This window comes from Colias philodice, chromosome 21, assembly GCF_061535455.1.
Source record: "Colias philodice isolate Cphi_HAF_F1 chromosome 21, ilColPhil1 Martin Lab GWU primary, whole genome shotgun sequence".
Lineage (NCBI taxonomy): Eukaryota > Metazoa > Arthropoda > Insecta > Lepidoptera > Pieridae > Colias > Colias philodice.
Window position 1 is genome coordinate 2060372 of NC_143106.1, and position 26040 is coordinate 2086411.

The window sequence follows — 26040 nt, forward strand, 5'->3', positions numbered from 1 at the left end:
TTTTAATTATGATTAACTAGCCTTTCCGTTACAACGTGAAAGAATGAAATAAATCATTCATATAATGCAGTAAATAAAAATACATATTAGAATTCATAATTTTATTTCCATACTCTTACAACAGTATTAATTATAAGGTCTGTTATAAATTAAACAGTCAATTTTTTGAGCAAATAAGAAAGTTATACAGTACACAAATTTCTGTGAATAAGGTCTAGAAATAAAGGCTTTGAAAGAAACCGAACTCCGATCTCGTCTTAAAATTAACTACGTAAAATATACGTAGTACGTAATTCATAAGAAACAGAGAGCTTTAAGGGCAAAGTGTAGTTAGAACAATAAGCTCAAGCTCATCATCCAAGAATCGAATTACAATTTCGTTTAATAATCTCAGACGGTCAATTCCAATACATTAGTTACGTATCACAATAAAAGATGACGCTGTTTACTAAGAATATATAAATAAACTGACGTAGAAGCGGTATATGCGAACAAACTAGGAGTAAAAGCCGTTCCGCGTTAGACAAAGATAGAACATACATTTAAACCATAAGCCTAAAAGAGAGAGCAACCTAACCGACTAAACGCAACCAAGCTAAATTAGCTGACTTCAAATGGAACGTGTTTTTACGCGTATACCGCTTCTACCCCAGGTTATATATTATGTATTCTAAGGCCGTTTAATAGTCGCTTATATGGTCCTTAATCCAAGGCAAGAACTTGGCTAAGTCAGTGAAAACAACGTAATGCGTGGGGTCGCATCTGAACTCGTTGTGCCTTGCCACAGATAGTGATACAAGACCGCGCAAGTACCAAATATCGTGCATCTTGAAGACCATACCGCCGCCGCTGTCGCCGTTGCAAACTGATGTACCTGTTGATTAGATGTTTATTAAATATACAGGGTGTCCCGCATGCGGTGTACTTAAGGAACTTATAGTTTTACATACGCGGATTACGTAAAAATACTTAAACAACAAAATGACGTAATTAAATTTTGTTGAATTTTTTCGTACACTGTTTGATTTACAGTTTAAGGTGTAAACGTTAGAATTAATTAAATAATTTGGAAAATCCAAAAGTGCACGCCTCATAATTTTTTTTTAATAAATATTTATTAATTATTATTTTTGTTTATTTAATAACAATTAAACCACATCGAATCAGACCCTGAAAAATGAAAGGGTTCTATTCCTGAGCATACTCAAGCGTAAGAGAAAAAAAAAGACTCGATTAGTAAAGTATTTCGGTCGCTATCGTGTTAACAAGAAAAAGGATCCGCACATACAGACACACGGACGTCCAAGACAGAACTTTTTTAAACTGTTTTTTAACTAGTTTAAATAACAAAAATGACATCAAAAATATCATGAACGTTAAAAATAGTGTTTTTTCTTAATATGTGTGTGTATGTATTATCTTACAAGTGCAATGTATGATACATAAAGACATTTTAAGTTTAAAAAATCAGATGTTTTGCGCGAAGTGACAGTAGTAACCACCTCAACGCTTCGCTTATGAGGCGTGCAAAAACAGGGTTTTATGAATATTATGCGTAATCAGCGTATGAAAAACTACGTTCCTTTGATCATAGTACACTACATACGGGACACCCTGTATATGCAACAAAGAGTACGATAAATTATTTAGTTTTGATCTTTCAAAACTGCTTCATTACTATTGTTTGAAAAATCAAGTAGGTATCTTACTGACTTTATTAATAAGGAAAGGAAAGAAGTCACAAATACAAATAGTTGACAAATAGTTAATCCATCGGTTTAGAAAGAGTAATGAATATCATGGGTTGGTTTAAGATGGAACATCACTATTGTCTATACTTTATTCTGAGAAACATACGAAATATATACTAAGCTACGAAAGCAAATTCAATCCCAGACTATGGAATTTTAAAAGAATAATTTGTTAACAGCTAAAGCATAATATGTACACACATTTGTAAACATCCTATAACATACTAAAAGAGATATAAATGTACTTGAATTTTTAAAATAAATATATCCGTTAATTCCTAAAATAATATAGCTTACATATAAGTATTGATAATAATTGCGTCAGCAAAAATAGTTTTGGATCTGAATACGATCTAATAATGTTAACATTGATGCAAAATGGTTAATGAATATGGAGGGTAGAAAAATCTTACGAGGATAATGTTCAAAGTCTCCGGTAAAATAAGGCGTAAATAACAGCTCAGAAACATTTCAAAATGGTGCTAAAACAGGTATGAGTGTAGCAGTTGTTGCAGATTGGGAATATAACGAAATAGTAGAAAAATAGGTTATACAAAGTCTAGATATGTTCAGTTAAGCTTATCTGCCGAATGATTTACAAGTTATAAGTATTTAATGGTCAGTGTCTTAATCAGCAAGTCCTGAAACTGGGCATATATATTCTAAGCACCTTTTAAATAAACATTACGAAAAAGTTTCTGTAGTGACAGTGGATTTTGTAACTAGCCTCCATATTTATATGGATTATAAAGCTCGGCGAAACAAGGTCCAGTGTGTGTTAAATAGCGAACAAGATAAAAAAAATGTCTATAGTTAAATAGATATATATAAAAAAGTCTAAGATAAACATAAATATTAGTATAACTATAAAGAAATAATAAAAAGAGGGGAGAAGTATTTTACAGTTAAAAGCCCGATCATGCCAGGTTAATAGAATAAGATTATATTATAGGGAACATACTTTTTTTCCTATTTCTACCGCCGCTGGACCCTGTAATAAATAAGCGGGAATGGTGAAATATATACCTCGTGAAACTGCGTTGGATATGTTGACAAATGCATGACCGTCTGGTTTGATATATAAATAAATAAACGTGATTTTGGATATGATATACTTTAGTGAATATAATACTGTTGCAGGAAACTGATAGCATTATTTCGTGCCTGCTTTTGTTCAATTATAATAAAGGTATTCTTCAATTGCTACAGATATCAGAAAACATTCAAAACAAAAAATGCGATCAACAACTAAGTTGGTTTCAATTCCTAGATGTACAAATGTTTGTTGCTCCTTAAGAACTAGTAAACTGAAAGTGACAATTTGGTTAACTATATTTTGACTTGAAGATGCGTACAAAATTTTTTCCAACCACTTCTCGATCGAAGCCTAAAGCGGTCTAAAGATAGCCATAAAATGCGACACTATCATTGCTAAATTAATGACCGAAACTTCACATCTGGCTACAATTTGGTCAGACATACATTAAATACAACAGAGTAATTCCATTAACAGACTAGAGTCCATAAAATATGCACAGAGCCTTAACACAAATAGAACTTAGGAGTTAAAACGGTCACAAGTTAAAGTTACGAGGCTTGTCTTATTTGTTATTTACCACTTTTTGTGAAGTGTTAATGTGTTCTTAGAACTATTTGTTTTGTACAGAGAAATATACATTCCTTGATATAAAGAAATCATCGAGATATATGTACACTAGAGAGGCGATCGCTACTACACTCTCTTTAACACGAGCTAGAGGTAAGAATCACAAGTCTCTTTAGTCTGTGCCGGACTGTGCCCCCCGCTTGCCGCGTCAACACGTGTTATTGCTCTGTTCAAAATGCCTTCGTGTGTGCTAAGATATTGTTTTAACAGTTCCCATAATACAAACAAAGCCTGAGGAGTGACTTTTCACCAGTAAGTTTCCTTATTATGAGTAAGTCATGCATTTTACTAATATTGTTATCATTTTACGAAAAATCACCACGCGTTCTGCGTATCGCGCCATTTTTCATAGACTAACAGCACAGACGTGACACTATCGATGAGTCTGTTAAAAAAATGTAACTGGATTTTTTAACTATGTATATACATTATATACTAGGAAAGATTACCGTGGTGTAGTACCTAAATATTTATACTTTTACCCGACTACGCAAAGTAAAACGGTAGGTTATATTAAGTAATATTTATTTATTTGCCTATTTTTATTTATTAAAAAAAGGTTCATCAACAGTTGTTCCAATAGGATTTATAAATTATTATGCACAACAATTACAAATAAACACAACATTCACAGAAACTAATACAGTAAAAGTTCCTTAATCGCGCTTCCTTTATTCGCGTTTTCACTATTCGCGGATTAAAAAAATGCGACCCAATTTCTATATTCGCGACTAAATTTTTCTTTATTCGCGGATTTAATAAGTACATACTACATACATAATAATAAAATTATTCCAATAGGTATCTTACCCAATATCCTTGTCAAATGGACTAATAAGAAAGTAAAATAGATCTTATTACAAGTTTGCCTAAAGTATATTATGTTCTTAAATGATATCGCCGAGGCCTTTGACACAAGCCGCCTTTGTCGCAAGCCGCCTCTGCGGCGATTGATGTTTTTGAGAATGTAAATAAACAGAATGGAAGCAATCTTATAACTCAATAAATAAAGTATATTTTTAAATGTAGTTCCGTTTATAGTAAAAGCCACTTTGCGTATTTATTGTTTCGTCTTTCACATTCGTTACAAAAATTGTGATCGAGTAAGGGGGCGTCCATAAATTACGTGAGGTGTTTTTTTAAATTTTCTGTTTCGAGTAAACAGATTGCACAATGTGTCGCATCTGCACGCATTGCTTAATCTTTGAACTTGAAGCCACGCCTCGCTCGTTCCACACGTACCCCACCGGCCACCACATCGGCCGCGCGCAATGTTTTTGTTTGGAATAACCTCTCTAGTAGTACATATATCTCGATGAAAGAAATCGACATAATCTATGAATAGGCCAGATGTTTCTCTTATTGCGATTCAAGCCTTGTATACCACGAGGGTAGAAAATTACTGTTAAATTATGCTTAGTCCAGTCAACGTACACTATTATTAGTACATATTTACATAAACATTAGTAGTTACTAATGCTTACCATCTCTATAACCGGCGCAATAAGTATAGTCCGAGGTGAACCTTGCAAAGAATTCGCTATAGGAACGAATGCAAGTTTCCTGGTTGACCACGGGCATCTCTACCAGGGTCAGCTCTTCTGTTGCTACGCCTGTCTCGTCGAAGCCCCAGCCAACAACCTAGAAATTATTTTTAGCTATGAAAATTTCGTTGTCTTTTTATTTTCCGGTGTTTTGCTTGATGGTAAGTGAATTCTGGCATCGGAACTAAAATTTCAAAACATTTGTGATTTTAACGCTGATAAGCTAGTGCAGACCATTAGACATTTCATTTTAGTTTTAAGTATGATTTAATCGTTTTGATAAAAGTCTATTTTGTCTAGCATGCAGGTGCAAGATATAAACATGGCTGCTTCTTTCAGACATTACTGAATTTCAAAACTACCTAATGAACTTCTTATTTCTATACAATTTATTTAATTAATATATTAAATAAATAAATAAATAAATAAATTTGATCTACTTTACTATTTCATCATAATACAATATACATACCGAACCCTTCTTCCCAATAACGTTGTTAAGATCAACCATATTGTCCGGCCACAAGCAGGCTGGTCTCACGAAGTCTGTGTACTGCACGGATTCTCTCAGTCTCAAGATGCTGAGGTCTCTGCTGAAGGAGGATGCGTTGTATTGTGGGTGTACTGTGATTTCTGCTACCTGGAATGTGAAATACAATTGATAGAAAGAAGATACATTTATTTGTACTGTTAACATACAGTAATAAATTATTATAAGAAGAAAAGAATTAACTTTACAGTAAAAAATGACAATTACGAAATTTAGATTAATAGATAACAGCACATAGGCTAGAAAACTATGGACATAGGCTTTAAAATTCAATGCAGGCAATTTGTTTGAATTTGATAATTTACTGTTAAAGAGCATTAAAAGTCCAATAAGAAAAGCAAAATATGGGCTAATATTTCCAAGATATAAGATGAAATTATAGGTATCCAGGTTGTTCTTTAAATAAAATCTATTTTCAAATATACTGAATTGCCAAAAAAAGAAAAGACAGTCTGTAACTAAGATACATATGCATGTTAGATTTGACCATTGTTAATGATTGTGTCCTGTGCCTAATCAACGAGGCGACCCAACTACCCTCAAGTTATTAGTCATTGTGACTAGCCTTGATTGGTTGATTAATTGACAACCACGATTGGTCGGATGTGTACAAAGTATTTTTTACCTTTCCATATTGTTTCTACGCGCCGGCTCTATACATCATAGACATTTATACCCTATACACTATCGTGATTGCATCGCGATTCATGTAAAATTGATATTAGAACGTTCTCGAACTTCGCCCATATTTAAAAGCAGAAAGCTACATACCAATCTGATCTGTACTCCCTCGACCGAAGTCCTCAAATTGTGTTTACCCAGGTAAACAGTCAGCGTGTTCTTGTTGACTACCCTACTCGATTCCTTGAGTGTAACACAGTGGGCTGCAGTGATGATGTGCTTGTGTGTCACGAGGGTACCTCCGCAAATGTATTTGTTGTCTACCGTCTGGAAATGTATAAGTTAATATTTTAAAATGTTTATAAGAAAAAAATGTTGTGTGGTTTTATGAAACCACGGTAAAAGTGAAACTTAGGCACAAAATTATCGTATTTGTACGATAATGACTCCGAACACTGCTTTATACCTACTCGGCAGCCGACCGTCACGCGACATGCGCTACACAGACCAAAAAGTTTGAGACGATGTAATAAAAGTTTCACTTTAATAAAAAAGGTATGTAGGTAGGTACTACTTTTGGTTCTGAAACGTGAATCGCCAAACGTGTTGCATAAAGCTTAAATCTCCAGAACGGCTCGCCCAATACGGCTAATATTTTCACGTTTATGTTTAGTCACAAGAGGGTTCTTATGGAGAGGAATCACGAAAAATTGGCAACAGGGCAAAATAACGTCTACTGGGACAGTTAGTAGATAAACTAAAATACTATTTAATCACTTTGAAATATTAGATGCCACATTTAAACTTTGGAGGTAAAACTACGTATCAAAAGTAGTAGAACATAGGGAAGATAATAAATCAACCCTTCAACAAATATATCATATCTGTTTGAGGATTGATTTATTTCGCATAGGAAATCGTCCTTTCTCGGTGGGATAAAAATAGATACAATACATGAAAAATATAATATATAGATCGTTTTTTCAGTGGTATCAAGTCTCTTTTTACAGATAAATAACATACTATAGATTCTTAGGTACAATATATTATGTTTACTACCAACAACGGACGATTTTTTTTTGCTTAAGATATTCCTTAAAAATATTATGGCTTTTATCGTCATAAGTACCTATCTAACATAAATTACAATAAATTAATTGACTAAATAGACTTGATAACGATCACACCTATACAGGGTGTCCCACTATTGGTATACTAAGCGCGAAGGTACTTAGCGTATGCACAACTATAACCTCCTTGGGGCTTAATATACCGTTGCTGGGACACTCTGTTTCTAAGAACGAAGTAAACCTTTTCGTATCATATTATAACTAAAACATCATAAGTTATAGTTGATTTAGTACCTGCGTTTGATACAAAGCAATCTGCCACGGCCACTGCCCTTCCAAAGTAGGTTTCCCGTTCACAACCAAGGGGTTGGGGTTATTTCTAACCACCTTGCCACATTGGTCCTGGAAATACATAATTAAGAAATAAATAAAAAATATATTGACATGATAAAATATAGCACATTTATATGAGTGCATAAATCATAGCATCCTACACTAGTAAAACATTTAAATTAAGGTAATTAATATAACTTGCGGGGTAGAAAATGTCGTTCAAACGAATGAGTTAGGTAGGTACACTTATCCTTTTAAATCAGTGATAGGAATTTTACAAATTTATGGACCAAAGTCTGTTAAAATTTATTAAATGTAGGTACCAATTTTTTAAACTTTTTATATTGTTTGATAAAAAATTCATACCTACTACGTGTGTTTAATTAACAAAGGAGGAAAAGTTATTAATAAATTGATTTAACTGCGTTTTAGATAAACGTTGTGTCTTTTATAATGATCGATACTATCAATATGATCAAATGACGTAGAAAATTATTGCAAGGGCGTAGTTGACACGTTTACGTATATTTGAGTTATTTACACAGAAGATACGTTTATGTATTGAACAACTTATGAACACAATTTTTTGTGTTGAAGGCAAGAACTATATAATACTAGCTTTCCACCCGCGGCTTCGCCCGCGTTTTCAAAGAAAAACCCGCATAGTTCCCGTTCCCGTGGGATTTCCGGGATAAAACCTATCCTATGTGTTATTCTGATGTATAAGCTATACTGTGGTAAAGTTTCATTCAAATCCATTCAGTAGTTTTTACGTGAAAGAGTAACAAACATCCATACATCCATACTTACAAACTTTCGCCTTTATAACAGTAGTAGGATTTTGTTTAATACAGCTGTACATGAAAAGGACATCTAAAAAAGTTTATTTGTTCCAAATTAAATATTCTTAAAAGCCACAAAACAACATAATCCGTAACTATGTATTATGTTATACTAGATTTCCGCCCGCGGCTTCGCCCGCGTTTGCAAAGGAAAACCCGCATAGTTCCCGTTCCCGTGGGATTTCCGGGATAAAAACTATCCTATGTGTTAATCCAAGTTCCCCCCTATATGTGTGCTAAATTTCATTGTAATCAGTTCAGTAGTTTTTACGTGAAAGAGTAACAAACATCCATAGATCCATACATCCATACATCCATACAAACTTTCGCCTTTATAATAGTATTAAGATATTAAGATGTTCCATAAAGTAGCCATAAATTGTTTTATTGATGTTGTTGAAGTTCTAACAAAATATATGATAATTAATGAGTCAGGTATACGTTAGGAAACTGGATATAATAAATTAATTAGCCTTGTGGTCGACTGGGAACAACCTATATCAGGTATTTAAGAACGAGTTTTTGGTAAAAGGTCATGTAGGTGAATCTCATTAAACTTATTACATAATTATTATCTTATTTCTGTTAATGATACATTTTTTTTAATAAATATAATTTGTTAAAGTAATCCTACTCATCCTATCCTACTAATATTATAAATGCGAAAGTTTGTGCGGATGGATGTGTATGTGTGTGTTTGTTACTCTTTCACGCAAATACTACTGAACCGATTACAATGAAATTTAGCACACATATAGAGGGTAACTTGGATTAACACATAGGATAGGTTTTATCCCGGAAATCACACGGGAACGAGAACTATGCGGGGTTTTCTTTGAAAACGCGGGCGGAAAGCTAGTCTATAATATTTGCATGTAATGATTATTATAGACTAGAGTAGATAATTTTTGAAACAAAAAAAAATCGCAGTCGGATGAAACCCATTAGAAAAGTAAGTGAAGAGAAGTGTGCCTGATTTAGTAAAAGCTCATTTTCACACTGTTTGTATGCATTTCCTGAGAACATTTACTATGGTAATGTTTATTTTTTTTACACCATATGAAAGTAGAGATTTTAATGAATAAAAGGCTCCCCAAGTTTTTGAAAAAAGCTGATATTTTGACGGGTGACTTTTCGATTGAAAATTAGGTTGTTTTTTTGGTATTAATTCAAAATAAGGCGAAAAAATAAATATTTTCAGTCAAATAAATTACAGTGTATTTGGGACATAATAAAGCAAGTTTCCACCAAATTTCGTAGAAAAAAAATAAATTTTGAAGTAGATAAAAATAAAAAACCAAAAACTTGGTTTTTTGAATTTTTCACCTAAATTTTGAGGTTATGTGAAAAAATTGTCAATACAAAAGTTGTAGATCTTTTTATTATCTACAACTTTGCCATTGAACTTTTTTCCGTAGGACTTGTAGTTTTGTCGGAAATCAAGAGAAACCATTTTTTGCTCTTAAAAGCTCCCCCCTCCCACTTCCCGAACTCGGATTGACCGTAATTTATTTTTCCTTTAATTTTCATCATATTCCCTTCCTTTTCTAATGGGTTTCATCCGACTGCGATTTTTTTGCACTTTTTATTATTTTTAAAGGGATCTACCCCAGTGTATTATTTGCTTTCCTTGTTATATTTTGTTTACTTAAATAAACATTTGCTCGATACCTATATCACGATGTTTTCGAGTTATATTGATTTAAAGATAGCTGATTAGTGAAATCTATAAGGAATGCCACAAAAGCCACAATTTACTTTTACTAACTAGGGAAAACGTAATTTTGTTGAGTTTCTGGGGTTTACCATGAAGTCTTAAAGCAGTATTATTTCCAGTGTGGAAAAATGACAGCTATATAAATGGTCTAGCGCCATCACTTTCTACTTATGGTGGTTGGTTGATGGTTTTTATTATTCTTACAAAAGAATCAAACAGCATGAAGGTATTATTAAATGTTACTTACTCTCGTATTCCGATTATTGTTATCCGAATATTCGTTGCTACTGCTACTGCTGGAACTCGAACCTGGGACTATGAAGGTGGGTTGACCTCCTTCGAAATAGTCGCTAGGGTCTGGCTTCCTATAAATTATAATATTATTGAATTTACATTGTGGTTATAAATTAATTGAAAAATGGATATATTGTAGTTCTAAATAATTGGTACGGCCTATGTGCTCCAAAATTAGAAAAATAAAAGTAGCTAAAAAAAGGGAATGCTACGCAAAAAATATCTTTTGTTTTGTTTACCATTGATGTCTTCTGGGAAGCTCAATTCTGTTTGGGTTTTAATTGTAAACATTAGAATTTATTACTGAATGGAATTACAAGATATTTTCTTTCCAAAACCCTTTTTTTTAATATCGGAGTATTAGTATTAGGTATACCACAGTATCTTTATATTACAAAAGTTGCGTAATAAAATTGCTATATTATTTATACAAGGTGTCCCGTAAGTAAGTGGACCAACGGGTTATGGGGAGTAGAGAGACTTATCTAACAAAAATACTAAAATATCTTGTCCTAGACCATAAAGTTCTTCATTTATGCTTTATTTTCAAAATTTGATAAAAATATCATCCACATAAGCTAAGTATGAACTTTTACCATCTGTTTTTTATTTTATTGTTCAAGGTAGTTAAGGATACAGAAGTCTTCCTAATTAAAATGATACTCAAGCATAATAAACAACAACAAGAAAATGAGACCAAAAAATAGATAAAAATTTTACGTTTTAAAGTTTACGGACTGAAGTTCAAAGAAAGCTGGTGTCAATAAAAAGTTATTGACACCAGCTTTCTTACCACCATACTTTTATGGTCTAGGACAATAAATTTTAGTATTTTTGTTGGATAATAATTAAAAAGTCTCTCTACTCCCCATAACCTGTCGGTCCACTACTTACGGGACACCCTGTATAAATAATATAGCAATTTTACAAAGCTATCGTAAATTAAGGAGTGCAAAAGAACCATGCGAAGTTGCAGGCTTACAATATACAGACATGCGCCTTTGCTTAGGGTATGCCATCACCGATAAATTTATATAATCATATTCTTACCTGCAGTTTAGTATATTTATCAACAGGATGAATTAATCTATATATTATAGTTAAATTTTGAGAATTTTGGGCAAAACATTTCTATCGATCCTTTGTCTTATTTTTGGTGTACTTCAGTAATTGTTTTACTACATTCTAATAATGTCTACAAAATTAGTAAGTTAGGTGACAAAAGAGCTTACGCTACTAAATTATTCGAACACTTTGATTCGATGACGTCATATTTTTTTGGCGGGAAACAAGCTGCTCACCTGTCATCCTCATCATCATCCTTGGGCCGGTACGTTGAAGTGGTGATCTGGTAAGGCCGCTCATTTACAATTTGCGCCTGGCTACCACCCTTGTTACTGTTAGGTGCCATATGGAGATATGAAAAGAAATAATATGGAATCATGCATTGCGTAGCTTGTTATTATATTAATTATATATACTAATTACATTTATTTGGATTGGAGTGTTTTATTTTATAGATATATGCGTAGCAATATTTTCAGGCAAAGCGTTATGTGATGGTTTACATTACAATCTATATTAGTTAAATTATTTATAAAATATAATTGCCTACACAATAGTCTATGTGAAAGAGATAAATATATGTTTATAAAGGTAACATCATTTAGAATAAAAATAAACTATTAATCAGTAAACTGAACAAAAAATAGAATGAATCGAAGGCGTATCCGACAAATGTTGGGTTTTCCATGTCTCCATATTTGATTTAGTAGATACCTAAGCATGTATCACTTTGACCACAAACGTTTTTATGGCTCAAATATTATTCTTAACAACATTTTTGATGAATCAGGATACCTATTATTCTAAACCTTTTACAATCAAGATTACTTTATAGGTTAATTATGTAGTTAGGTATCGTTTGAATGCATTTGTTTTATCTTATTGTCAAAATTTATAGAACGTTGCTATCCACTTAGCTCAGATTAATCAATTATGATTTATGTAACTCCTACTTTTTGCAGACGCGCGTAGACGGTTAAAATTTGCATATTATTTGGAATATACACCACCAATTTGCCCTGTTATAACGCAGAAGTTTGACCTGGCATAAAATAAATTTTCATTTCCATTTAAACTCGTATTTCATTTCGTTTGCATATGTAAGTTTTATCTATAGCAGTGTGGTAACAGGCATGGCCGCAAATTTGAGTCTCAATTAGTTGAATCTAAAATTAATTTGTAATTTTCCGTTCATGACGTTGAATGCTAATTAGAGTTTGATATAAATAATAGGAGGTTGAAGTTGAACTGATTCAATTTCTATATTTATTGATTGTGGGTGTTCCATAAATTATACACTTGAACGATGTTTATGGCATCTGTAGTAGGTAGTAGATACTATATAGATAGGTACAAAATAACTACCATAGTGGACTGTGTATGATGATTACTTCAATTTTAAGTATAATTGTATAAAATATATATTGTTATTTAAAAAAGTGACTGCAATTTATAAGTTAAGTTTTTTGCTAAGCTCAATTTTCGCTAAAGCATAATAGTTAATGTATTGTGTAAAAACAATAGAATAATACGTTCCGTTCGTATTTTCTTAAAATTACATTTAAATTAAAAGCATAGCACTGCACTAAAACTAACAGAGTGAGTATTAGGTGGATGGTGATGATCTAATTTAATTCTCATGCGACTAAATGTTAATCTACGTAAGACAAGTAATGAACGATAAACTTACATGCTGTAAGGATTCACGTTGCTTTCTTGTATTGGTGGATTCCTGGTAGGAGTGTAAACCGGACCTTCCCCTGAAGGCTGGCCATACACAGGCTTTGTGATGACGTCTTCCGGCCTAACATTCGGCCTGCTTTGGTCTGGTCTGGATTCAGGTCGGTCTACTGGTCGGCTCTCCACACTGGGCCGTTTTACTGGCCTGTCGACTGGTCGGTCAACTGGTCGGTCAACTGGTCGGTCAACTGGTCGATCAACCGGTCGATCGACTGGTCTAGTATCGGGCCTAGAACTGCTGCCCGGTCGTGAAGCTGTTATATCGGGAGTTGAATCTATATCAGGCCTGTCGACAGCTGGCTGCGGGTTATTAGCGTTACAGATCTCTCTACCGTTCAGTCGAATGGCTTTTAGTCTCGGCGCTTTGCTCAGTTTATCGTATCTGACGAAAAAGCGCACGGCCACCGCAGGGCCGGGGTGGATTTTCATGTTTGTGTTCTCGATTTTGAAGTCTATGTTGTCGGTTGTGGTGACATCTCCTACCCAGTTCTGAAAAATAGATTTCCATGAACTATTTTGATAAATATTAATATATATTTTGTGTATTAAATTAATGTAGACTAATTTAAATGCCACATTTAAGTCCATCGAAGCGATACGATGCGAGAATCTGTTGTATTAAACTTGGACGATGTTGTGTATCAAAGTTAATAATGTACAGGATTATAGTGTGACATTAAATTAATGAGAGATCCTTACTATCTAACACTAACAAGCATCGTTAGGACGATACTCAGAAAAATCTGAAAATAGAAAAATAACATAGAACTACAGAGAAAGTCTGATAAAAATAAAGCAATCTCGTCTAATGTTTATCAAACTAAAGTTTATTCTTTTCTGCACTCTCCTCACTCAGTCGTTCAATATGAATTCAGTAGTAACATACCTAACTGCACTCCACATTTGGTAACCTATAATTTATTAACCATTTTCACCAAAACCAATGAATCTATTAGGTACTATTTCAACGACTGAAACTTACCCCCAATATATTCGCCTTGCTGTCCAGCACGATATTCAGCCACAGCGAATGTAAAGTACTGTCTGTGGACAGGTTGACAACGCCATACCACTGGCCTGGCTCGAACCCAGTCTGCTCATACTGGAATACATTTGGGCATGGCGATATTGGTATGCTCTGTTCATTTGTTGGCGCTAGCAAAGCAATGACTAGAAGGACGGAGGACGCTCGAATCTGGAAAAAGGTGTTAAGTATGTTTATTTTGAGGTATTTTAAATTGTGTTTCATTATAAGATGTGTTAAAATCGGTCCTAGATCTTATTGGTTGGACATTTTTACAAATCCTGTACGTGCGTGATGTAATATAATCAAAATATTCATACAAAAAAGGCATGTTTATATTTATAAGGTCTATTGTAGTATAGAGCCTAATAGATACCTACGTTAATTGAAGCGTCATACTGCATACAGCATACTGAAAATTAATCTCTTCTACTTCAATTGCTTTATGTTACCACAATATTTTCATGAATTTTAATTTTATTCTTTTTTTCTAAAAAACTTTTCATATCTTCCATTCTTCACTTAATACTTATTGATTAGTGTGTACCAATATCAATCAATTTTATCTCTCATATGAAATCACGTAGGTATGAATCTAGTATCTACGTTGCTAGTAGCTGGCGATCAAATTAATTCGTTTATATAGAACAGTCTGATTGACTATTCATCTGAATGGTCATAGATTTGAAAGCGATCGACGCTTAAATAAGTGTGATAGCAACGCGATATGTACATAAATTGAACACTTTAAAAGTTAAAGAATAGGGGCATGTTTGATGCCTAGGATACATGTCTACGTTGCAATTCGATTGCCTTTCTAGTTTTTTGCCTGAGGCTTCGCCCGCTTTGTCAAAAACTTTAGAAATTGTAATTATTATAATAAAACCTTCCTTGAGAACCATTTTATCCTTATTTTATCTATTAAAAAGACTTATCAAAATCCGTTGTGGGGAGGGAGCGGGAGAGGCTTTGTTTTATACTGTATGTAACTAGGTACTATATGTAGTGTTATGAAAATTTTTCCCTATTTATTTTGGCCCATGATATACGCAACCAAAGCCGAGAGCAAAGTCATTGGTATTATTTTATTTATTACTTCTCAGTAGGCTCGATGCGCTTTTCCTGGTAGGTAAATGTGCGTAATTGTAATTTTTGCAATAAATTATCTCTATGATAAACACTAGCTTTAGTAAAATACACTATTGCTTCCCTTAGTGTTAGGTAATAGGTACTTCTTCTTGATATACAAGCTATTCAAATGTTTCAGTAGCTTTCATATTAAATTAGAATAAAAATTTATAGAAAAAGGAACACATTTAATGTGCAAAATTATACTTAAAAATTTTTAATGGAAATTTATATCGACACCCTTTCATGGAATGTTCATGGAATTTTCTAATGAAAATGATATTAAGTAAATGCTATTTTTAATAGGTCATAGCAAGCTATGTAAAATTTCTAATAAAATAAATTCTTCCTGTTAAAATAACCATTCAAATCGTTTTAGTTGCTTATGTACTGAAACTGGTAAATATAATTTTTATCGGTATTTTAAGTATTTTATTTTGATATTTAAAGATCTATGCCTTTTCCTTGAATTTCTTAAACGTTATTACAATTAAATGTTGATATTCTTAAGAGTTTTTATACATACCTATACTGGATCGAGATAATTAGTGAAACCCGCAAACTATTCATTATATACTAATTAAGACAAGCCTAAGATCCTAATGAGGCTGACTCATAACTTAGATAATGACGTAGTAAATATAAGGCTTCGAGTTTATGACCATAAAACGAGCTGATTAATAAAAGATATTTATAAGTCTTTTATGCATAAATCTTTCTAGGAATAACATTTATAATTCATTATAAAATGAATCAATTAGCGACCGATCGATTCTCACAAATAGTCAACACATAAAACGTATTTTTATATACCTAGTAATTTATACGGAATTACATTGGTGAAATTCATTTTATAATTTACCGCACTATATTTTAATGATAATAGTGGGTATATACACATTTTTATCTAAAAGTTTTTCTTTATATACCTTATTCCCTTGTTCCCTATACTCTACTATTTTATCATTTCGTCCGTGACAAATAAACAATTGTATACATTTTTAACACTACCCCGATGTTTGCCACAATTCACTTGCTTACCAGTGACACTCGGACTGGGGGAAAAACTTAGAAACATGTCCGGACAGCTGTGAAATACACAACGCTTTTAGTAGTTGAATTTCTTATATTGTAATGTATTGCTTTGCGACTGTAAAACCTCGCCAGTAATGTAGAGGTGCGGAGAACTGCAAGTTCTTAATGGTATCTATTATTCTATTTTTATTTATTTACTAATTTATTATGAATAATATAATGAACGTATTAATGTTATAATGAATTTACTGATTGAAAATTAAAAGGATTAATTTTGTATTTATTGTATTTGATTAGTTGTTCTTCTCTACTTTTAGCACTATGACTAGCCAGACTAGCTTCCTTGCTATGTAACAAAAAATAATTTGGAAAATCCAAAAGTGCACGCCTCATAATTTTTTTTTAATAAATATTTATTAATTATTATTTTTGTTTATTTAATAACAATTAAACCACATCGAATCAGACCCTGAAAAATGAAAGGGTTCTATTCCTGAGCATACTCAAGCGTAAGAGAAAAAAAAAGACTCGATTAGTAAAGTATTTCGGTCGCTATCGTGTTAACAAGAAAAAGGATCCGCACATACAGACACACGGACGTCCAAGACAGAACTTTTTTAAACTGTTTTTTAACTAGTTTAAATAACAAAAATGACATCAAAAATATCATGAACGTTAAAAATAGTGTTTTTTCTTAATATGTGTGTGTATGTATTATCTTACAAGTGCAATGTATGATACATAAAGACATTTTAAGTTTGAAAAATCAGATGTTTTGCGCGAAGTGACAGTAGTACCCACCAGAGGCGGCTCGCCCTAAGGAGCGCTGGTGCAGTGAACTCCCATAAATAATTATAATAAAATCATACTCCTTAATTTAATTATTAACATTAATTATTACTATTTAAAATCAATCGTAATCTTTAAAACTACTGTTAATACCAATGAATATATCCATCATTCCATCATCCCATACACCTGTATAATACCTACTGTATTATGTAACGCGCGAAGCGGAGCGCTCACGATTGCGCTCCAATGAAAAAAGATTTAGTACATTTCCTAATACGAAATCCAATAGGAGTGAAAGAGAGGGTTTTGCCAGAGCCCTGCGCGTGAAACAAAAGATTTTCTATGGAAAAGTAGCAAAATTCGGAGCGCCGCACCCGCAAACGTTGCCGGTTCGTTTTTACCGCCCGGCAGGACAGCGATTGCGCGCGCGGCGCGATGTTGCCAGTTTCCACTTCTATAATACAGTAGAACCTCGATAAGTTAAAGTCCAAGGGAAACACAAAATATTTTAAGTTATAGAGGTTTTAAGTTATCAAGGGTCTATCCTATTTTTCACTGCTTCTATAGCTTTTAATTTATCAGCGTAGGTGAGGGTTGTTAGTTTTCTTTTTGGACTCATTTTAAGCCAGTTTTATCACACAGTAAGTAAAGTGATGTTTCCAGGACAACAATCAAAAACTTATGATGCAAGTAAGTTGTTGTCATAAAGCTAACCGCCGCAAAGCTTTGAAGAATTTCGATAAAGCAAACAATAGGTAATGTATTGTTTACGTTAACAATACATAGTAAACACGTGCAAGCAATAAACACCGAAACCTTTTGTTTTGACACTCTTTCAAAATGACTCATTGACAAACAATTTTATGTTATAGAGGTTGTGGACACATTTCTTTAAGTTACTGAGGGCCAATACAGAGATTATTTATTTAAGTTATAGAGGTTGCGTATTTTAAGTTAAAGAGGTTTTGGGCTCTGATGGGAAGGGATCATATTATATTTTGAAGTTACAGAGGTTTTTATGTTACCGAGGTTTAAGTTATCGAGGTTCAACTGTATGTATAAACAAACACTCGAGTCAACTTCAATGCACGCGCGCGATTCATGCAATTTTCTAATTAAAATTATAAAATACGTGTTGAAATAGCCTGTAGTTATCAGTATTACTTGTGAGTGTTAAAATGAACAATAATTATAATGTGGCGTTCATTAAAAAGTGTGTTAAAACGTTACAAATTCGGCTTGAATGTAAAGCTAATAAGGGACCGCCACGGCCTGAACTTGATCTTACGCAAAAATGTACGACAAAAACGAAAACATATACGCGTGTGTAATGTCGCGTGTGAAATCTGAACAATATGTGAAAACACCGTGGTTGTGTGGTTGTGATGAAAGCAACAAACTATTTTGTTTTCCGTGTCTTTTATTTAAAGCGGGCGCGGCCGGCGGAGGTGAGAGTGCTTGGACTGAAACGGGCGTTGACGACTTAGCTCATCTTTCAATCAAGATGAAAAAACATTCACAATCTCGGTACCATTTGTTGAATGAACTGCAATTGGCGTCTATCGGACGACAAGACATTCGTAAAGCACTAGATTCCGCATAGGTACCGAAAGTCAATACGCGAGTTCAATGACCGTGTCGATGAAAACAGACATATTTTACGAAGGTAAATAGATTGTGTCGTATTTTGTGGTGCATTTCAAATTGCTTTATGGGGGGCATGATGAGTCTTCGGAATCCCTGAATCTATATATATATATATTTTTTTTAATAAATTGTACTGATTTACACCATGTATTTTCAGTGTTTTATTTCAAGTGAACACCCATAAAATTTTGTCACGAGCCGCCTCTGGTACCCACCTCAACGCTTCGCTTATGAGGCGTGCAAAAAGAATAATAAACACTCGCATTTATATACGATTTATAAAAAATGTATATAGGTACTTACTAAGTATATTACCAGGATGGCCAACGAAACCCCTACCCAATCATTTAGACGAGCCAAATTCTATTATGTATCTGTGTGCGTGACAGTTTAAACTTACAATAGAATTTCGAATACATATTTCGAATACACCTTTATAGTCTTTGGACTTTGTGTAGGTATAATCTCAATCTACGAAATTTAACAATCTATCAATAAAATACATACTTGGTACGTTGTTGCCACGTAATATTGCTTTTATTTACAAGTCAAAAAAATTGTGATCTTTAATCCGTAGACTATTCTATGAATGATTGCAAGATAATCGTGACCCTGAAAATAGCATTGCTTATTACCGGAAAATCGTAATATAATATGTCTGTTATTCTCGTGTTTATATTCTGTTTTTATATGAGGAGAGGACGCACGTGTCATGCGTAGATTTTAGCAATAGAATGTTGCTGTTTCAGTGAATTTGAACGAGTTCATTGAATTTCTTTTATTTATCTACTATAAATAATATGGAAATAGTGTACACATACGAAATATAAAATAAACATTGTTATAATCTGAGAATCCGCGTATCGTGGCTTAAATTGATTTTTTCATTGATTGTTAAAAATAAATGACGAATTCTTGAACCAAATCCTTTTTGAAATCAGCTCATATACGTTCCTACTGCTGGGACACGATAAGTAAGTAGGTAATAGATACCTATTAATTGTAGATTTTTTAATGTAGTATAAATTAGTCTGTAACGGTTGTAATTTTATAAAAATACATTGGGTGTTCATGTAACCATAAAAAGACTACGTAGTTCGCAGAATTGTCTTAAAATATCTGTATTTTTTTCCTTATTCATGTCAATATCATACTTGCAAGATGCCTTGTAAGATGTATTATTATATACTAGCTTCCGCCCGCGACTCCGTCCGCGCAGATGTCGGTCTTCGCGTGGATGGTTTATTTCTCCATTTTGAGTAACTCTGACAATGACATCTTATTAATATCTATTGGACCCAAATACGGCTAGGCCTATAATAATACGCAACGTGTGTTCGCGGTTCTATAGAACAACGTCCATGGATAAAACTGAAAAATTAAGATTAATTTTTTTTTCTACGTATTTTTCCAGGATAAAAAGTATCCTATTTTACGCCCAGGATAATAAGGTATAATTATACCAAGTTTCATCGAAATCGAACCGTTAGTTTTCACGTGATGTCTTCACATACAGACAGACAGACAGACAGACAGACAGACAGACAAAAATTTTTTTAATCTCATATTTGGGTTTGGTATCGATCCAGTAACACCCCTTGCTATTTATTTTTTCAATATTTTCAATGTACAGAATTGACCCTTCTACAGATTTATTATATGTATAGATTACAACAGCTAGAATTTGAGCATGTAAATAAAATCTGTTGATGATGAATGTTTTGAATAAAATATCGATATCCATTCAATGTAGATACAAAGTATAGTAAATAAGTTTAGAATTTTTATGTTTGTCTGTAAATATGTAACTCAAAAAGTACTTCATGGATTTTCTTCAAATTTGGTACAGAGATAGCTTGAGACCTTCGAAAGGATAGGTTAGGTTTTATCCCGGAAATCCCAATCCATCCGCGAACTATGCGGGGTTTTCTTTGCTAATAAAGAAAGCTAGTAGGTAAATAAAGGTCGAATAGTTTGTTTACTTGAAAGAGCTATTATCTGGATCTAATGAGCCGATTTGAAAAGTTATTTCAGTTATAGATAGCCTACTAGTTATTGAGAAAGGCCATAATAATACCTCATCACGCTAAGACCAATAGCAGCAGACGGGTAAACAACTAAACAGTGAGGTGCTATAGTAGTTACAGATATGAACCAGAGCCGATTTTAGCTACAGAGATTACCTACCAAAAAATTCAAACACCGTCAAATAATATTAAGGAAATTTCAGTAAAAATTATTTTATTGCAGACGCGGGGAAAAATAGGTACTGCGAATTTCAGGAGATGTGCACGTGCTCTGAATAAGCGACACGTAGGTAGGTACAATAATGTGATAGAGGCTTTTCTGGTTGTGCAAATTTCGTATTAGCTTGGGTTTAAAACGAGGGATAGAAACTAACTATACGTCCGCGGCATTGCTTGGTAAAGGGTAAGAGTATCGAACTAAGTCAACGTCCTTTTTTTTAAGTGGGGATAATCTTCCAAAGATGCACACGGCCCCCGGGGAAGGAGCCGTGGGTTATGTCGGATTTCTTACCGACTAAAACCCCACTGTGTTCCGTCGAGCCCGCGGGTATTGGTTGGAATTCTTCCGCGACCAATAATTAAGTCAACGTCCTGGCCTGTGGTCCTGGCGTTGCTTGATATAAAACAACCCGAATGGATTTTGGCAGTTGTATTAAAATTAATTTTTATTTTATTATCATCTTTATAAAAATGAAGGACCACAAATACACGTTTTTACAATTTTATTATATTTTAAATATATTTGATTTCAAGGTGTTATGATAATAGTCTTCATTATATAACAATTACTGATAAATTATTATTGTTAATCCCATTAGGTTATCGATCGTTAATTGAATACATAATAAGAACTTTATAGTATTCGAAGAACGTAAGTCCCAAACAAATAAACCCATTCCTACATAGTATAAAACAAAGTCGCTTTCTCTGTCCCTATGTCCCTATTTATGCTTAAATCTTTAAAACTACGCAACGGATTTTGATGCGATTTTTTTTAATAGATAGAGTGATTCAAGAGGAAGGTTTTAGTATATAATTTATTATGTTTTAGACAAAGCGGGCGAAGCCGCGGGCGGTAAGCTAGTTATTAATAAATGGGGAATACCCTGCTTTGCAAAAACATATTTCATTAAAACCGGATATAATATGAGGTAAACGCCAAACGGTCACAACAATTAAAAAAATAATGTTTTGGAAAATAGATATGACGTTATTTTAATAATTGACGATTTTTATCCAGAAATGGACTGTGGATTGTAGTAATTATATTAGAATTCATCAATTTAGTAACAGAAAGTATCGATTGTTCTGATATTTATCAATTTAGTAACAGTGAGTATGTAAATTCTTGAAGATGTATGGAAACCGGTCGTTATTTTAATGTGTTTATCAGAAATATAAATAAAATTAAGTGGACCTAGTGAATTATCTAAGTTAGTGACAGTGATGTCCTAAGAACTAGGAAATTTCAGTTTATTTTATACAAAAGTGAAAGTAAGTTTTTTTTTATGTTGGCCTACATTTGGGCAATGGAAAATTTGGAGGATTAGGTGACATAGGAATCTATTAATTAAACATATATATAATATATAATACTATTATAAAGGCGAAAGTTTGTATAGATGTATGGATGTATGGATGTATGGATGTTTGTTACTCTTTCACGTAAAAACTATTGAACCGATTACAATGAAATTTAGCACACATATAGAGGGTAACTTGGATTAACATATAGGATAGTTTTTATCCCGGAAATCCCACGGGAACGGGAACTATGCGGGTTTTCCTTCGCAAACGCCGGCGAAGCCGCGGGCGGAAATCTAGTTAAACATACGAGTACTTGTATTTATTTATTACTTTTATTAATGTTAAATAAAATAATATAAATTCACTGAAACTCAAAAAAAAATTTATGCTTCATAAAAACTCTATTTAAGTACTTACACAAAATTGTTGTGATTGTGTGGTGAATTCGCCGAAACATATTGACCGATGAATATTCGGAAAGTTTTTTTTTAAATAACTACTGCTAAGTGGTATCCTAGCAATGACATTTTCCGGGTCAGTTGATTTAAAATCTTGTTTAAAATAAATAGGAATAGATTACCTATGGCATAAGTTTTGTAACTGCAAATAAGAAACCGCCGGAGATCCTGGGTAAAATTGGGTTATGGGGTTTTTCCATACGGAATTATCAACGACAAGCTTGGAATGTCGACTTACATCCTTAGGATGAATGTAGGTGTTCTATATATTATTTAATTATTTATATGTATACTTTTACTTATCCTTGGTATCAGGGTATGATATTGTGCTATTGAGGGCTATTATTATCACTAGGTATGTATGTTTTAGGGTGAATGTTATAAAATAAAAGGTATATGATATAATATGACGACTTTCATAATATAAGCTATATTATGAAAGTATTTTTTCCCACATATATCTAAGAGGCTAAGGCGTTTACGTATTTCTTCTCGAAACAGGTAACAGCTACTCAGAATCTCTCCATACAAAATTTATCGCCAGTCAAAACTAAGATAAAATGTCCCGTTAATTCATTTGTTCGTTAACTGAATAACGGTGGACAGACACCAGTACCTACAATCATTTCGCAATTCGATTGCACGCTAATTATAGTGATTAAAAATGACATTTGCGATTTTCCACTATTCATTATGCATTAATACATTGCATAGTTCACTAGCTGTGCCCCGCGGTTTCACCCGCATTGCTCCGCTCCTGTTGATCTTAGAGTGATGATATATAGCCTAACCTTCCTCGATAAATGGACTATCTAACACTGAAAGAATTTTTCAAATCGGATCAGTAGTTCCTGAGATTAGCGTTCAAACAAACAAACAAACTCTTCAGCTTTATAATATTAATTATTAAGTATAGATTGGACTTGTTTACTCGCAATATACCTATTGCAAAAATGCAACATTTGTAGACCTACAGAACCTTGAGTCAAGGTTAGAATCAGCCAGGCTTTGCAACAGGGCTTTTGGTTACGTTTACGAGGGTAATCAAGGGTTCATTGAACTTTCGAGGTTATTAAAGGTTAATAGGAAAGTTATTTAAATGTAGGTATGTTATCTAAATATATCGATAAATTGTCTGTTTAGATTATTAAAGGGAAGCAAAATACCTAGGTATCTATTGCGATTTTGTTGGAATTTAAAATTTACATTAAGAAGTACCTACCTAAATTAATTTAGGAACATACATATTCGATATTATCTTTAAACCACGTGATTTATTTAGGCTAGTTCCAAATAGACAAAACTATTTTCTAAAAAAAAAAATAATTGATAGTTTAAACGCCTCGTCTGAGAATTAAGTTGGGTACCTACTACCTAGGTTCTTAATTCTCAGACGAGGCATGTTCAACATAATATTTCGGTCTAAAGAAACTGCATATTTTTCCGCACTACAGAATAAATGTGAATATGCAAAAATGAACCTTGTGCTAGCGTGTATTTAGAATTAAATTAAGCGTTTAAAATTACGAAGATCCTTTCATTATTATTTATTTGCATAGACATAGGAAATAAAATACTGATTTGTCTAGTTTGTATAATAATCACGACGACGCGACCTTAATTTATCATATAGGATTTAGGTATTTTGAATTTTCCTTTAGTTCTGATATAAATTCTAAGAAACAAGGCGTGTAAAAAAGCCCATTTTAGAAACCAAAACAATTTTTTACATAAAGACAGAATAACTAATTAGGTACCTATTCATGGTACCTATTAATACCAACTGGATTTCATAACAAATGATTTAATCTGACGTTCGATGACGTTGTAGGTACAAGTATCTTTATTGTTGATTGTTAGCTTTGTTTTGACATTTAAATCGCAATAAAAACAGTCTAACAAGCTCCCTTCGATTTGTGTTGTTCTTTGTTAGATAAACGCTAGATCTTCACAGTATGTACTTCAGCTATTTTTATGCTTACATATCCTTCTATGTCTACACTTTTTAACCGGTTCGAATCCGCCCAAAAGAAAGTTCGCAATTCGCACTTTTCATCGTCATTTGTTTATGATAATTAGGTTAGTATGTATCACACAGAACGCAAAATGCGTCGAATCACACACTTATGACCTTATCACAGATAAACATGCGATTTATTTCCTTAACATAAATACTTATGCAATTGTTTCCTTAACGCTCCGTCAACACACAAAATCACTGTTCGCACACTTCCTTACCATTATATCAATTACGATAAAGTTTTTTAAAACAATACACTTGAGTCGCCGTCCCGCGCGTCCGACGCGGCAATATTATTACACTATAATAATCGAAAGGTCAAGTTTGTGGTAGCCAAAGAAAAGGGACCTGTGATAATTAAACGTAAGAGAGAGACGGCATGTGTCAAGCAGTATGCGCACACGCAAACTGGTTGGCAATGATGATCAAGACGATTAGTTGGGAAGCCTTCTAGAAATATGAAACGGGTCTATTCAAAAATCTAGTTTTAATGATTGATGTGTTTTAAGTTTTAACTTTTAAACATTAATTGGATGTGTATTTTGATGAGTTTCTAGTAATTGAGAACATGAGGTAAATCAGAGAACAACTGCAGGACTCGTTCGTACGACCAAAAGGTTTCAAATATGATTTTATAAGATACTAGCGGTCCGCCCCGGCTTCGCCCGTGGTACATGTTTACGTTTTCTCTACATAAGAACCATCCTCGTACTTCAAGGAATATAATAAAAAAAGAATTATCGAAATCGGTTCAGCCGTTCTCGAGTTATGCGCTTACCAACACATTTTGCGATTCATTTTTATATATAAGATTCTAAGTTAATCTGCATTCTTGAATATGACTGTCTTTGGATAAGTTTAAAATCTGTTTGGGCTTGGGTTTCTTGGATAAATGCTTTAGGGCTATAACTGTATGTAATGACGTCACTGGGGATTGCCTGAAGTCTGAAGAGTTTTGATATGGGTCAACATGCATCGTTATGTAATATTCCAATACAAAGAGTGTCTACATATACATATACATATATGTATTACCTTTCCTCTGTGCATCTGATCTGATCCAATAAGAATGATACATTTACAATTATGGATAATTCTTATTGGCATAAAATAATAAAAAATGACGTGGTGTAACAAATGTGATCATAGGTAGGAAGCGTTGGTAGGAAGTAATCTTTTAATTTGAATG

At 33.2% G+C, this 26040-nt stretch overlaps 1 protein-coding gene across 5 annotated transcripts; it reads right to left on the bottom strand.

Moving 5' to 3' along the window:
• Positions 1–86: 86 nt before the first annotated feature.
• Positions 87–25229, bottom strand: LOC149478695 (uncharacterized). Of its 5 annotated transcripts, none has more exons than XM_089708658.1 (11): positions 25070–25229; positions 14176–14388; positions 13144–13682; positions 11690–11785; positions 10342–10459; positions 7497–7604; positions 6283–6459; positions 5434–5601; positions 4902–5058; positions 2713–2742; positions 87–865 (listed from the first exon to the last, which is right to left on the bottom strand). In XM_089708658.1, the coding sequence occupies exons 1-11, from the start codon at positions 25070–25072 to the stop codon at positions 681–683; spliced, it is 1794 nt and encodes a 597-aa protein (XP_089564784.1). In that variant the 5' UTR covers positions 25073–25229; the 3' UTR covers positions 87–680. The 5 variants fall into 5 exon arrangements, with proteins under 5 accessions (XP_089564784.1, XP_089564783.1, XP_089564787.1 ...); XM_089708657.1 differs by having other exon boundaries at positions 87–874; XM_089708661.1 differs by lacking the exon at positions 11690–11785 and having other exon boundaries at positions 87–874.
• Between the last annotated feature and the right edge of the window lie 811 nt (positions 25230–26040).